The sequence below is a fragment of the Xenopus laevis genome, chromosome 3S, assembly GCF_017654675.1.
Source record: "Xenopus laevis strain J_2021 chromosome 3S, Xenopus_laevis_v10.1, whole genome shotgun sequence".
Classification (NCBI taxonomy): domain Eukaryota; kingdom Metazoa; phylum Chordata; class Amphibia; order Anura; family Pipidae; genus Xenopus; species Xenopus laevis.
Window position 1 is genome coordinate 130,426,175 of NC_054376.1, and position 14,700 is coordinate 130,440,874.

The 14,700-nt window shown below is 41.9% G+C and overlaps 1 protein-coding gene across 2 annotated transcripts in view; it reads left to right on the plus strand.

Moving 5' to 3' along the window:
* LOC108703558 (kinesin-like protein KIF1C) overlaps positions 1–14,700 on the plus strand; it is a 42,338-nt gene that overhangs the window by 22,737 nt on the left and 4,901 nt on the right. For both annotated transcript variants that reach the window (XM_018239743.2, XM_018239744.2), the window contains exons 13-20: positions 5,227–5,357; positions 6,889–7,159; positions 7,958–8,033; positions 9,519–9,598; positions 9,939–10,033; positions 10,111–10,194; positions 11,749–11,959; positions 13,651–13,723. In XM_018239743.2, the coding sequence (XP_018095232.1) occupies positions 5,227–5,357; positions 6,889–7,159; positions 7,958–8,033; positions 9,519–9,598; positions 9,939–10,033; positions 10,111–10,194; positions 11,749–11,959; positions 13,651–13,723 (1,021 nt within the window). The remainder of the gene's footprint in view (positions 1–5,226; positions 5,358–6,888; positions 7,160–7,957; positions 8,034–9,518; positions 9,599–9,938; positions 10,034–10,110; positions 10,195–11,748; positions 11,960–13,650; positions 13,724–14,700) is intronic.

The window sequence follows — 14,700 nt, forward strand, 5'->3', positions numbered from 1 at the left end:
CCTCAAAACTTCAACTTCCCAGCACCATATCACCCATGTATCATTACGTACTAAGAAAAAGCACCCTAAATATGATTGCCAGGGTTCCTCCAAACAGTTTGGTGGCCATTGTTCATAGGTTTACCAAAGTATATGGCAGTTAGAGGCCTCAAAATGAAGTTAGCGCATACAAACAGTCCCGTGGGTAACTTCAGCTAATGAAAAATCAACACATTGACTGCATTTTTGTGGGGTAAAAACACAGAAATATATGTTTACCCCCCAAACCCATATATTTTTGGAAAGTACACATTCTACAGAATCTAAAATGGGTACCCATGCCTTTCTGCTCCAAACTACTGAGTCGCAAGGCCTTCCCACAATTGTCGGTTTTGGTGAAATATCTGAAAATTGCCTCAAAGCTTCAACTTCTCAGCACCATATCACCCATGTATCATTACGTACTAAGAAAAAGCACCCTAAATATGATTGCCAGGGTTCCTCTGAACATTTTGGTGGCCATTGTTCATAAGTTTACCAAAGTATCTGGCATTTAGAGGCCCCAAAATGAAGTTAGCGCATACAAACAGTCCCGTGGGTAACTTCAGCTAATGAAAAATCAACACATTGACTGCATTTTTGTGGGGTAAAAACACAGAAATATATGTTTACCCCCCAAAACCCATATATTTTTGGAAAGTTCACATTCTACAGAATCTAAAATGGGTACCCATGCCTTTCTGTTCCAAACTACTGAGTCGCAAGGCTTTCCCACAATTGTCGGTTTTGGTGAAATATCTGAAAATTGCCTCAAAGCTTCAACTTCTCAGCACCATATCACCCATGTATCGTTACGCACCAAGAAAAAACACCCTAAATATGATTGCCAGGGTTCCTCCAAACAGTTTGGTGGCCATTGTTCATAGGTTTACCAAAGTATCTGGCAGTTAGAGGCCTCAAAATGAAGTTAGCGCATACAAATAGTCCTGTGGGTAACTTCATCTAATGAAAAATCAACACATTGACTGCATTTTTGTGGGGTAAAAACACAGAAATATATGTTTACCCCCCAAACCCATATATTTTTGGAAAGTACACATTCTACCGAATCTAAAATGGGTACCCATGCCTTTCTGCTCCAAACTACTGAGTCGCAAGGCTTTCCCACAATTGTCGGTTTTGGTGAAATATCTGAAAATTTCCTCAAAGCTTCAACTTCTCAGCACCATATCACCCATGTATCGTTACGCACCAAAAAAAAACACCCTAAATATGATTGCCAGGGGTCCTCCAAACAGTTTGGTGCCCACTGTGCATAGGTTTACCAAAGTATATGGCAGTTAGAGGCCCCAAAATGAAGTTAGCGCATACAAATAGTCCTGTGGGTAACTTCAGCTAATGAAAAATCAACACATTGACTGCATTTTTGTGGGGTAAAAACACAGAAATATATGTTTACCCCCCAAACCCATATATTTTTGGAAAGTACACATTCTACCGAATCTAAAATGGGTACCCATGCCTTTCTGCTCCAAACTACTGAGTCGCAAGGCTTTCCCACAATTGTCGGTTTTGGTGAAATATCTGAAAATTGCCTCAAAGCTTCAACTTCTCAGCACCATATCACCCACGTATCGTTACGCACCAAAAAAAAACACCCTAAATATGATTGCCAGGGGTCTTCCAAACAGTTTGGTGCCCACTGTGCATAGGTTTACCAAAGTATATGGCAGTTAGAGGCCCCAAAATGAAGTTAGCGCATACAAATAGTCCTGTGGGTAACTTCAGCTAATGAAAAATCAACACATTGACTGCATTTTTGTGGGGTAAAAACACAGAAATATATGTTTACCCCCCAAACCCATATATTTTTGGAAAGTACACATTATACAGAATCTAAAATGGGTACCCATGCCTTTCTGCCCCAAACTACTGAGTCGCAAGGCTTTGCCAAATTTGGCGGTTTTGGTAAAATATTTTGAAAATTGCCTCAAAGCTTCAACTTTCCAGCATCGTATTGTCCATGTATCATTACCAGCATAAAGCATCCTAAATATAAACATAGGGGTCTACTAAACAGTTTGATGCCCAATGTGCATAGATATACCAAACTATGTGGGGCACAGAGACCCCCAAATGACAATATGTATAGACATTTTCACGGCTGACGCGCTGGCTGCTGCAATATAACCACCCGGTGTGTGTATTATGCGACATTAGACCACCTAACAGTACAGAGACCCCAGAAAACCATATATTTTCAGAAAGTACACATTCTGACGAATCCAATATGGGTAAATATGTGTTCCTACTGCAAACTGTCAAACTGCAAAGCAATGCTGAACGTAACGGTTTTTATCAAATTTCTGAAAATCGTCACAAAGCTTGAATTTTACCCCATTATATGCCCCACATTTCGTAACTTATCAGCATAAAACATCCTAAATATGAGCGCCAGGGGTCTACTGAACACTTTGATGCCCAATATGCATAGATATACCAAACTATGTGGCGCACAGAGACCCCCAAATGACAATAGTGTATATACATTTTCACGGCTGACGCACGCTGACTGCTGCAATATAAGCACCCGGTGTGTGTAATATGCGACATTAGACCCCCCTAACAGTACAGAGACCCCAGAAAACCATATATTTTCAGAAAGTACACATTCTGACGAATCCAAAATGGGTAAATATGTGTTCCTACTGCAAACTGTCAAACTGCAAAGCAATGCTGAACGTAACAGTTTTTATCAAATTTCTGAAAATCGTCACAAAGCTTGAAATTTATCCCATTATATGCCCCACATTTCGTAACTTATCAGCATAAAACATCCTAAATATGAGCGCCAGGGGTCTACTGAACACTTTGATGCCCAAAATGCATAGATATACCAAACTATGTGGCGCACAGAGACCCACAAATGACAATATGTATAGACATTTTCACGGCTGACACGCTGGCTGCAGCAATATAACCACCCGGTGTGTGTGTATTATGCGACATTAGACCACCTAACAGTACAGAGACCCCAGAAAACCATATATTTTCAGAAAGTACACATTCTGACGAATCCAATATGGGTAAATAAGTGTTTCTACTGCAAACTGCCAAACTGCAAAGCAATGCTGAACATAACGGTTTTTATCAAATTTCTGAAAATCGTCACAAAGCTTGAATTTTACCCCATTATATGCCCCACATTTCGTAACTTATCAGCATAAAACATCCTAAATATGAGCGCCAGGGGTCTACTGAACACTTTGATGCCCAATATGCATAGATATACCAAACTATGTGGCGCACAGAGACCCCCAAATGACAATAGTGTATACATTTTCACGGCTGACGCGCGCTGGCTGCTGCAATATAAGCACCCGGTGTGTCTAATATGCGACATTAGACCCCCCTAACAGTACAGAGACCCCAGAAAACCATATATTTTCGGAAAGTACACATTCTGACGAATCCAATATGGGTAAATATGTGTTCCTACTGCAAACTGTCAAACTGCAAAGCAATGCTGAACGTAACGGTTTTTATCAAATTTCTGAAAATCGTCACAAAGCTTGAATTTTACCCCATTATATGCCCCACATTTCGTAACTTATCAGCATAAAACATCCTGAATATGAACGCCAGGGGTCTACTAAACACTTTGATGCCCAATATGCATAGATATACCAAACTATGTGGCGCACAGAGACCCCCAAATGACAATAGTGTATACATTTTCACGGCTGATGCGCGCTGGCTGCTGCAATACAAGCACCTGGTGTGTGTAATATGCGACATTAGACCCCCCTAACAGTACAGAGACCCCAGAAAACCATATATTTTCAGAAAGTACACATTTTGACGAATCCAATATGGGTAAATATGTGTTCCTACTGCAAACTGTCAAACTGCAAAGCAATGCTGAACGTAACGGTTTTTATCAAATTTCTGAAAATCGTCACAAAGCTTGAATTCTACCCCATTATATGCCCCACATTTCGTAGCTTATCAGCATAAAACATCCTAAATATGAGCGCCAGGGGTCTACTGAACACTTTGATGCCCAATATGCATAGATATACCAAACTATGTGGCGCACAGAGACCCCCAAATGGATATATAGTAGATAAAATTTACATAGGCAAAACAAAATAACACAGAACAGTGTGAAATGCAAATAAATCACCAAAAACTAATAAAACCACAAAAATCAATGCTTTTTTTTTTCACACTAGTGTAATCGGCCACCAGAATTACCGTTTGAATATTTTAGCTGGGCCAAATCGATTATACGGGCAGAAACAAGTGAACAACACAAATGCAGAGCTGAAAATGCAATAAAATGGCTAAAAATTCAATAAAATGGCTAAAAATGCACCAAAATACCCAAAATTGCAATATAACCACCAAAATAACATACAAAAGCTATTGCACAGTACGGTTAGCGAATACGCTATTCGGAACGGCAATAAAACATTTTTTTTAGCCCAAAAAGAGACGATGCGATAAGAAAAAAAAAAAAAAAAGCCACAAAGCCATATATGTACATATGCGTGTGCACAACGGGTAAATTGCATGTTATTTGCGCATGTGCGCGTGTGCAAGTGTACATGGGTGCTGTGAGTGTGTGTGACCCCCCCAATCCCCAAAAATCTATGTGTGAGTGTGTGTAAGTGTGAATGTAAGTGTATATTACTGTAATAAGTGTGTGTTGGTGTGTTTGTGTGTTTTTGTGTGTGTAAATGTTACACTTACCTGGGGTAGATGCTGCAGATCGATCAGAAAGGGTCCCACGCAGCAGATCTCCAGCTCCAACGATCATCAGCCATGTGGGGGCGGAGCTGGGCGGAAGTGCGGCGCAGGCAGCAGCAGGACGCATAGGAAACGCGTCCCTGCTGCTGCTTTGGGGCCCCTGGGCGATCGCGCCCCAGGGGCCACACGATCCCCTGCTCTGCTCGTTGTCTAGGGGCAGGGGATCGTGAAGGAGCGGAGCGAGCGGCTCTAACAGCCGCTCCTCCGCTCGCAAACCCGGAAGTGCTGCAGAACGTAGAATCTACGATCTGTGGCACTTTGGTCCTTTGATCCACAGAACGTAGATTCTACGTTCTGTGGCACTTAAAGGGTTAAATAGATCTGTGTCAAAGCCTTTTGCTGATTAGTTACAGAACAACAAGAGCAGATAACAGTGGCAACTTTATTAGTCTTTGTGTTTATGTGCAACTCTATGGTCTGGTTGCTCCACTGCAGATACGCAGACCGTGCCAAGCAGATCAAGTGTAACGCTGTGATCAACGAAGACCCCAACGCCAGGCTGATCCGTGAGCTGAAGGAAGAAGTGGCCAGACTGAGGCAGCTGCTTTGCACCCAGGGCCTCGCCGGTAAGATTCAGGGTGTTGTATATCCCAAAGGGCTGCAGATTAAGGAGTTGTGAGAGGTAAAGCGAATAAAGGTAAATGACTGACCTGATTGAGTGGGCTAAGGGATATCTCTACTACAGCATCAGGAGGGGATGACGACAGCCAAAAGTGGTCTTAAACTGGTATCAAATACTTTCTCCATATTCACAAACAGAAATCTGCCTTAATTCCGACTAAACCGCCACTTTTCATATTTTAGTAAAAGAAAGACCGTTTTATGAACTTGTCTTTCAAACAACATAAAACTGCTGCAAAAAACGACATTTTAAACGACATTTTCTCCTCTACATTTTAAAAAATGGAGTAAAGCTCAGTATAACTCTTCCCCATGGGTCAGATCAATTCTAAGATAATTTGCATTGTTTCTTCAATCTTCATTTCACTCTCTTGTAGGTGCTCCATTGGGGAATTTTTATCATATTAATAGGGATTAGCATTTTATAATCTGGTCACACATTTCTGTCTAACCCTATAGGTGTAAAAGCCTCATTAACAAAACAAGTAAAATACTGATTAAACAAAAATTTTTTATAAAATTTGACATGTAAAAAGTTTATCTCACATTTGCATCATTATTATAGTTTTAGCTTAATGAATGAGACAATATTAGCAATTCGAGTGAATATATCTAAAGGAAAAGTAAAGCCTCCCGGCCATTGTTTTTTAGTTTTAGCAGCAATTACACACTTGACCTAAGATAATAAAGCATATTTCTGATACAAATCCCTATATTATGCAAAATAGCATTTCTTGCATTTAGAACCTTATATCTTGTTACCAAATTGGAATTAAACAAACGTGTAGGCAGATTTAGGAAGCCCGGGTTATACCGAAAACAATGATGTAAAATAAAATAATATTTTTCCCACAAAAATTCCAATTTGATGTCTGACTTACAGGTGTAGTAAGAGCTAAAGACAAATTCAGAAAAAAATAGTCTAACATGTCATGCAAAAGATAAAATCTAAAAGCCGTCTATTTAAAAGACAAATTCACAAAAGCGGAGATAGAGGTTGTGAATATGTTGGGAAATCTTACATTTTATTTTGTCTCAATATCATCACTTTTGTGAATCCCCCCTATGTGTTAAAATGTTCCCAAAATAAAAGACATTCCCCGAGTGCAGCACCTGGGCTTTAAATTGAAGACCCCTGAAGGCAGGATAAGATATAACACAACCTCTCCATATACTGTGGCGCTTCCTCTGTCCCGTGGGAACCAGTTAGGCATAATCCCCAAATCTCACCCTATTTTCTGTACTAGACACTTCCAGAGGTCCAGAGAGGTTATGATTGGAAGACAATGTTAACCAGGTTGTCTTATGTTACTAGAATAAGCTTGTGACTTGTGGGTGTACCCAGATAGTCCTCTACCTTTTGGGTGCAAGTAATCCTCAACTGTGTTGTTTGATGGGTATGAAAAGATTGAGATTAATTGGTTAGTAAAAAGAAAACTTTGATCTCACTATTTATTTAATGTTTCCCTTTTACAGATATTGTACCAGATGACAGTACTCCTGTCTCTCATCCTCCAAGCCCTGCCACTGCACCCGTTTCTCCCCCACCCTTACCCGGATCCCCCCCTCCTCTCAGTTCCCCCACTCAGAACGGGCAGTCGGAGCCGTTTCCGGAGGGGGAAGATGGTGCAGAGATTTGCACAGAGGAAGCCATGGAGAGGCTACAGGAAACAGAGAAGATCATTGCTGAGCTCAATGAGACATGGGAGGAGAAGCTGCGCAAGACGGAAGCCATCAGAATGGAGAGGTGTGTGACAAAACAAAGTGGGGGTCCGTTGTGGAGGGAATACTGTAGGCACTAGCTTGTAGTGCAGGGTGTCACTGCTGATATTTCATGAAGGCCGACTGTGATTGGCTCCTAGCAGATTGCCTTGCATACCTACATGGCTCCCTGGTGGAAATCAGTACTCAGAAACCATATATACCATGAACACCCCATTCACTGAAATCTCTAGAAATGATAGATCTGACCCAACCTATGAGGAATGTGTGGTGCTACTGCTTGCCCATCCCCAGCAGCATTGGCTTACAGGTGCCTGCCTACCTCTCAGTAGGAATGTGGTCATTGAACAACTACCCGCTCTGCATACCACAAATGAGTAGAATAGTTCAGCACAAGTATGGACTCCTTCCCCACCCCTGGGACAGTACAGAAGACTTCACACTCACCATTAAGGGCAAGTTAGTGGAGAAAATAAATCCTGCAACAAAAATGCTAGAATGCACAAAGAGCGACATGGCAGCTCTATCCTATTCCCCTGTTGCTATATATATATATATATATATAACATAATTTAACAGGCAAATTAATAAGACTTTAAAGGAGACATATTGTGTAAAAAATAAAAATGTACCAGTGCATTAGACTCATTTAGATATAGAAGAATTGTGCTTAAAAAAAAGTAGTGTTTCAGGCTGATTTATTGAATATTTCTGCAAAAACCCTAATAATCCCTCCCGTCCACTTGCTGCTCCCTTAATTCCCAGGCTGTGCACTTTAAATAAATAATCGTCAATGAAATGCTGATTATTTGTGTCGTTTTAGGGAAACTCTCTTGGCAGAGATGGGAGTAGCTGTGAGAGAAGATGGTGGCACCGTGGGAGTTTTCTCACCAAAAAAGGTGTGTAAAAAGCATATTTATTTACGTAGATTATACACTAACCTTGATCTAGCTCAGACAGGGGGCTACCCCAGGGTGGTGGTCTCCCTAAATATGAAGAAAACCTTCAGTAAGGTTCAATGGAGGGACGTATGGAAGGTGATGGTGTGTATAGGATTCAGGTTGCTATACCATAGTCTTGTGGCTAGAATTGGTACAAAGAAGCTGATATCTGAGCCCTTGCAATGGGTAGGGGGCTGTACTTAACCCTTAAAGGAACAGTAACACTAAAAAATTTTGTGTGCCAAATCCACTCTAAACTGCTTCAATAAAAGCTCTATTGTGCATAAAGTTTGTTATATTCAATGCTTTGTCCAAAAAACATATTAAATCTCTGCTTCCTGATGTACACTGTAGAATGGCGAAAAGGGCGATTCTGCAAAATCTGAGGTGCAGCGCTCCACATCTCTGCCTAGACTGCTGAAGTTGTTGCTGCTGTGCTGAGGATTTTACAGACCTCTGCAGGACTTACTTCTGTGCTACAAGCAGGGAAGGAATGCCCGCAGCGTAATTTACTTCTGTGAGTGCTACGAGTGGAGAAGGAATGTCCGCAGCGGTAATTTACTGGGTCCCGTGTGTTAGATTTATGGCTGATCTGCGTGCTACCTTTACCGCTCGCAGCACTGAACGAGCTATGAATAACCGCTGCGGACATTCCTTCTCCACTTGCAGCACTCACAGAAGTAAATTGGCGTCTAAATACCAAAATACTTAAAAAGTATAAGCGGCCAAGATATGAATTAAATAATTAAGCTGGTAGCACCTGTTTCAATGTGGCATTAGCAACCCCAGACTTAGTCTTTTCTTGCCCACCATGCCTGACTCTGTAATCATGAAGTTCATTGGTCAGTTATACAATAAGCAAGAGTTTAAATCCTGTGCTGCTTTGGTAACAGAAAACATTCTCCCCGGGGAATATGTGCTACTTGTATCTTCAGCTCAGACTCGAGGCTGCTCACTTTCCTACTTCAAGATCTCACTTTCTGAACTTGAGGGAACTCTAAGGACACCATACGTTAGTATGTTGTATTCTTTACTCAATACACAAAACTGCCATACCAAATGGGCCGGAGACATAGCTGTGATTACTGATAATAGGGATGGACCTTTCTCTCCTGTTCTTATTCAGTACAGTGTGATACACACAATAAATCTTACACCAACGTGTCTCCAGGGGCCTTAAAGCAGACAATCTATGATTTAAATGTGGGGCAAGTTTGGGTATGTTCATGAATACATTTTGGGTCTGTGCTATAGTGTATGTATGACTGCTGCTGCCTGCACTTGACCCTGTGTTGTGTATACATGGTGTATTGTATGTGAGAGGGAGGCTGGTAGTGTGACAGAGCTATTGCCTTGGGTATAGGGCACATGTATTGCTATGAAATGATTCCCAGGAAAAGATGCGAAATTGCCAGTGACCATTTGTCTCCTCTCCCCCAACAGATCCCTCACTTGGTGAATCTAAATGAAGATCCCCTGATGTCTGAGTGCCTGTTGTATCACATCAAGGAGGGAGTCACACGGTACCATCTCCTATTGCTTTCATGCCCTTTGCCCTCGTTTCTGTGCAACTATACATCTGTATATCTGTTTGCACCCACTGCTAAAGACACTGGGGCTCATTTATAACCACAGGGCAAATTTGCACCTGGGCAGTAACCCATAGCAACCAACCAGTGAGTGGATTTTTCAGTCAGCTGCAGGTTGAGCAATAAAAGCAGATCTCTGATTGGTTGCCATGGGTTACTGCCCAGGTGCAAATTAGCCCCGCGGTTATACATAAGCCCCCGTGTCTGTCTCCCATCACATCACATGTTTCCTTTGCCCCCAGCTAACAGCTGCCCTTGTGTTTGTGCCTCTCAGGGTTGGCCGGGTTGATGTGGACATAAAGCTGAGTGGTCAGTTCATCATGGAGCAGCACTGTTTGTTTCACTGTGACACAAATGGCAGTGGGGAAGGTGAGGGTCGCTCTTCTTCTCATACAACAGGAGGATCATTGAGACAAAACTCCTCACTTCTCTTTCTTTCTCCTCAGTAATTGTCACCCTGGAACCTTGTGAAGGAGCAGAGACTTACGTCAATGGCAAACTGGTGACACAGGCCATGGTGCTAAAATCAGGTATTGACCTCTGCCTTTAAAGGGGAAGGAAACCTAGTTGGCGCAAATACCCTCCCCCCCCCTCCCGTGTGTTGCCCACCCTCCCTCATCCCCCCTGGGCCTACCCGTCCCGCTGGGCAAATGCCCCTAACTTGTTACTTACCCTGGGGAGTTCACAGACGACATCTTCCACGCGATCTTCTTCCTGCTTTGACCGGCGCCAAAAGTACTTCGTGACTTTTGGCGCATGCGCAGTAGATCCGTACCGGCAAAATGCTCCTACTGCGCATGCGCCAAAACGCCGTTCAAAGCAGGAAGAAGATCGCGTGGAAGAAGATGTCGTCTGTGAACTCCCTGCACTGGACCTGCGCAGAAGGGTAAGTAACAAGTTAGGGGCATTTGCCCAGCGGGACGGGTAGGCCAGGGGGGAGGAGGGAGGGTGGGCAACACACGGGAGGGGGGGAGGGTTTTTGCGCCAACTAGGTTTCCTTCCCCTTTAAATGATTCTACTCCTGGAACTGAGTGACAGAGCTGCCCAGTGTCTCTCATACAGATTCCTTAAAGAACTAAACCCCCCTGTATCCTGTGCTTGAATGGCTGCCCCCATGGTTACACAGCAGCTTGTTTATATAAACTATAGTAGTACTTATCTGTTATCTACTGTGTATCCTGTGCTTGAATGGCTGCCCCCATGGCTACACAGCAGCTTGTTTATATAAACTATAGTAGTACTTATCTGTTATCTACTGTGTATCCTGTGCTTGAATGGCTGCCCCCATGGCTACACAGCAGCTTGTTTATATAAACTATAGTAGTACTTATCTGTTATCTACTGTGTATCCTGTGCTTGAATGGCTGCCCCCATGGCTACACAGCAGCTTGTTTATATAAACTATAGTAGTACTTGTCTGTTATCTACTGTGTATCCTGTGCTTGAATGGCTGCCCCCATGGCTACACAGCAGCTTGTTTATATAAACTATAGTAGTACTTATCTGTTATCTACTGTGTATCCTGTGCTTGAATGGCTGCCCCCATGGCTACACAGCAGCTTGTTTATATAAACTATAGTAGTACTTATCTGTTATCTACTGTGTATCCTGTGCTTAAATGGCTGCCCCCATGGCTACACAGCAGCTTGTTTATATAAACTATAGTAGTACTTGTCTGTTATCTACTGTGTATCCTGTGCTTGAATGGCTGCCCCCATGGCTACACAGCAGCTTGTTTATATAAACTATAGTAGTACTTATCTGTTATCTACTGTGTATCCTGTGCTTGAATGGCTGCCCCCATGGCTACACAGCAGCTTGTTTATATAAACTATAGTAGAGTTTCTGAAGCAAACACATCAGTTGTACCAGTGCAGCACAACACAATATTATATTTTCATTCCTTTAGAACACTTAACATTTTTTGGTGTTACTGTTCCTTTAACAATGATTTACAGCGTTGCATAGTCGCTTAATTTGATAAAAGTCTTTTACTCAGGACCTCAGACATTCTCCGCTAGGACATCTGAAGTAACCCTATAATAGGCCGACGGCTTATTGACATTATCTTTAATCCTATACAGGGACTAGGATAGTTATGGGAAAGAACCACGTCTTCCGCTTCAATCACCCGGAACAGGCTCGTCTGGAGAGGGAGAGAAACAGTGTCGCCGTTGAAAATCAGACAGAACCGTCAGAACCGTCCGAACCGACAGAACCCGTAGACTGGAACTTTGCTCAGCGGGAACTGTTGGAGAAACAGGGAATTGACATCAAACTGGAGATGGAGAAAAGGTAACACAACTGCAAATGGCATAGTTGACATACACAGCCAATATAACTATTTAATTGCCATTGAATCGCGGTGAATTTAAAGGACACGTAAACCCCTCACATAAAAATGTAATTGGTGGATTTTGAAATGTTTAAATACCTGCCACTCTGGTTGTTCAAAGGTTAATAGTAATACTGCAGCATTCATTTAATCACTTAGGCTTCCTTCTCCTCCTCTAATCCACTCAGCCCCCTCCCTTAGGAATTTACTTTGGCTGTTGGCTACTGAGCATGCTCAGTTCTAATCAGATTACTAAACACATCCCCCCAGCCTAGCAGCCAATGAAGAGATGGCATTGCTGGTTGCCATAGAAACGATGCTCTAGTTATCTGCTACGCAGGCATTTTATTGCCAATAAATTAACTGCAATAGCGCAAGCTATTCTATAGAATGTTTTACCATACCTGGGTAAAAAGGTCTAGAAGCTCTGTTTGTTTAGGATATCAGCTGCCATATTAGCTTGGTGTGACATCACTTCCTGAGTCTCTCCCTGCTCACTCATAGCTCTGGGCTCAGATTACAGCAGGGAGGGGAGGAGGGAGGAAGGAGGAGCAAACTGAGCATGCTCAAGCCCTAGCCCTGGAGGTTTAAGCTGAAAACAGGAAGTGTGATACAGAAGCCCATGAGTACACAATAGGGAAAGAAAGAAAGAGGACTCAGAGCAGCATTACTTTGAGGGGTTACTGGTGTATTTATATAGACCTTTCTGATAAAGCTTACTTAGTTTTAACCTTTCCTTCTCCTTTAAAGTAGGGATGCTCTGAATCCAGGATTGGGTTCAGGATTCGGCCTTTTTTAGCAGGATCCTGAAGAATCCTTCTGCCCAGCTGAACCGAATCCTAATTTGCATATGCAAATTAGGTGCAAGGAGGGAAATTGCGTGACTTTTTGTCGCAAAACAAGGAAGTAAAACGGTTTTCCCCTTTCCATCCCAAATTTGCATATACAAATTAGGATTTGGTTTGATATTCGACCGAATCTTTTGCGACGGATTTGGGGGTTCGGCCGAATCCAAAATAGTGGATTCGGAGCATCCCTGCTTTAAAGAGAACTAAAAATGAATATGACTAGAAATGTCATTATATACACTGAAGCCAAAAGGTTCAGCATTTCTATAACAGTAATACTCCCGGCCTACAGTTGTCACAGGAGTTTCCCATTTTGGATTTCGTTAGGAGTGTCGGTGACCCTGCACATGCTCAGTGGGCTCTGAGCAGCTGTTGAGACGCTAATCTTAGGGCTCGTCACTAATTATCCAGAATGAGGTTCCCCTGTAATATAAACTGATGCTACAGGGCTGATTATTTAATTCTGATGCTAATTGTGCTGCTGTGTACCTATAATATGAATGACTTACTAATCAACCTAATATAGTGTCAAATTGATATGGTAAATACTCACAGGATTGTGCGCAATTCCTAAGCTCCATAAATGGCAGCACAAGAAAGGGATAAACAATGTTACAGTTTAACACTGTGGTCCCATGGGAAATATAAAATTGGGGTTACATTGTATTTTTATAGTTACTATATAGAGGCCCACGGGACATAAGTCAAATGGGGTCGGTGACCCCCACCCACCGATGGGGTAGGAATACACTTTATATAAAGAGATAATAGATAATTCTATCATTTCTATTGTTCTGCCACAGACTGCAAGATTTGGAGTATCAGTACAAAAAGGAGAAGGAGGAGGCAGACCTTTCCCTGGAACAGCAGAGACTGGTGAGGAGTGAACAATATACACACATCGATTTTTCATGAATTGGCTCGTTTTTTTGTGTCATTTAAAGGGGAGCTATCGCAACATTGAAAATGTAATATAAACTTCCTCGTACTGAAGTAAGGAACTTTCTAAATACAATCAATTAAATATTCTGCATTGTTTCTGAAATAATCAAGTTTATCTTCACTATTCCTCTCTCAGAATCTGTTTCTCTTCATTCTCTCTTCATGGAACAGTTGGGTGTCGGATGAATGATCCAATATATGTTATGGGGGGTGGCTCCCTTTCCTAGCATATGTGTTAAGAGTTCACTCAAATAACTGATTCCAGTACAAACAAAATAACTGCTTTTTGCACAAATCCTGCATGTAGAGAGACATGATGTCTGGTGATTTTAATAAAGTGACCTCTAATACATCTTCTAGGCAAAAGGAGCCCTCCTATAAGATCTATTGGATCTAACTGTGCGTTATAATCAAGTTTATCTTCACTATTCCCCCCAGTATCTGTTTCTACTCATTCTCTCTTCATGCAGCAGTTGGGTGTCAGATATTCACTGACAGTTAGATCCAATATATCTTATAGGGGGGCTCCTTTTGCCTAGAAGATGTATTAGAGATCACTCTATTAAACTCACCAGACATCATGTCTCTCTACATGCAGGATTTGTGCAAAAGGCAGTTATTTTGTTACATTTTGTTTCTACTGGAATCAGTTATCTGAGTGAGCTCTAATACATCTGCTAGGAAAGGAGCCCCCCCTATAAGATATATTGGATCTAACTGTCAGTGAATATCTGACACCCAACTGCTGCATGAAGAGAGAATGAAGAGAAACAGATGCTGAGAGAGGAATAGTGAAGATAAACTTGATTATTTCAGACACAATGCAGAATATTTAATTGTATTTAGAAAGTTTCTTATTTCAGTATGCTGAAACTAATATTACATTTTCATTGTCGCAATAGTTCCACTTT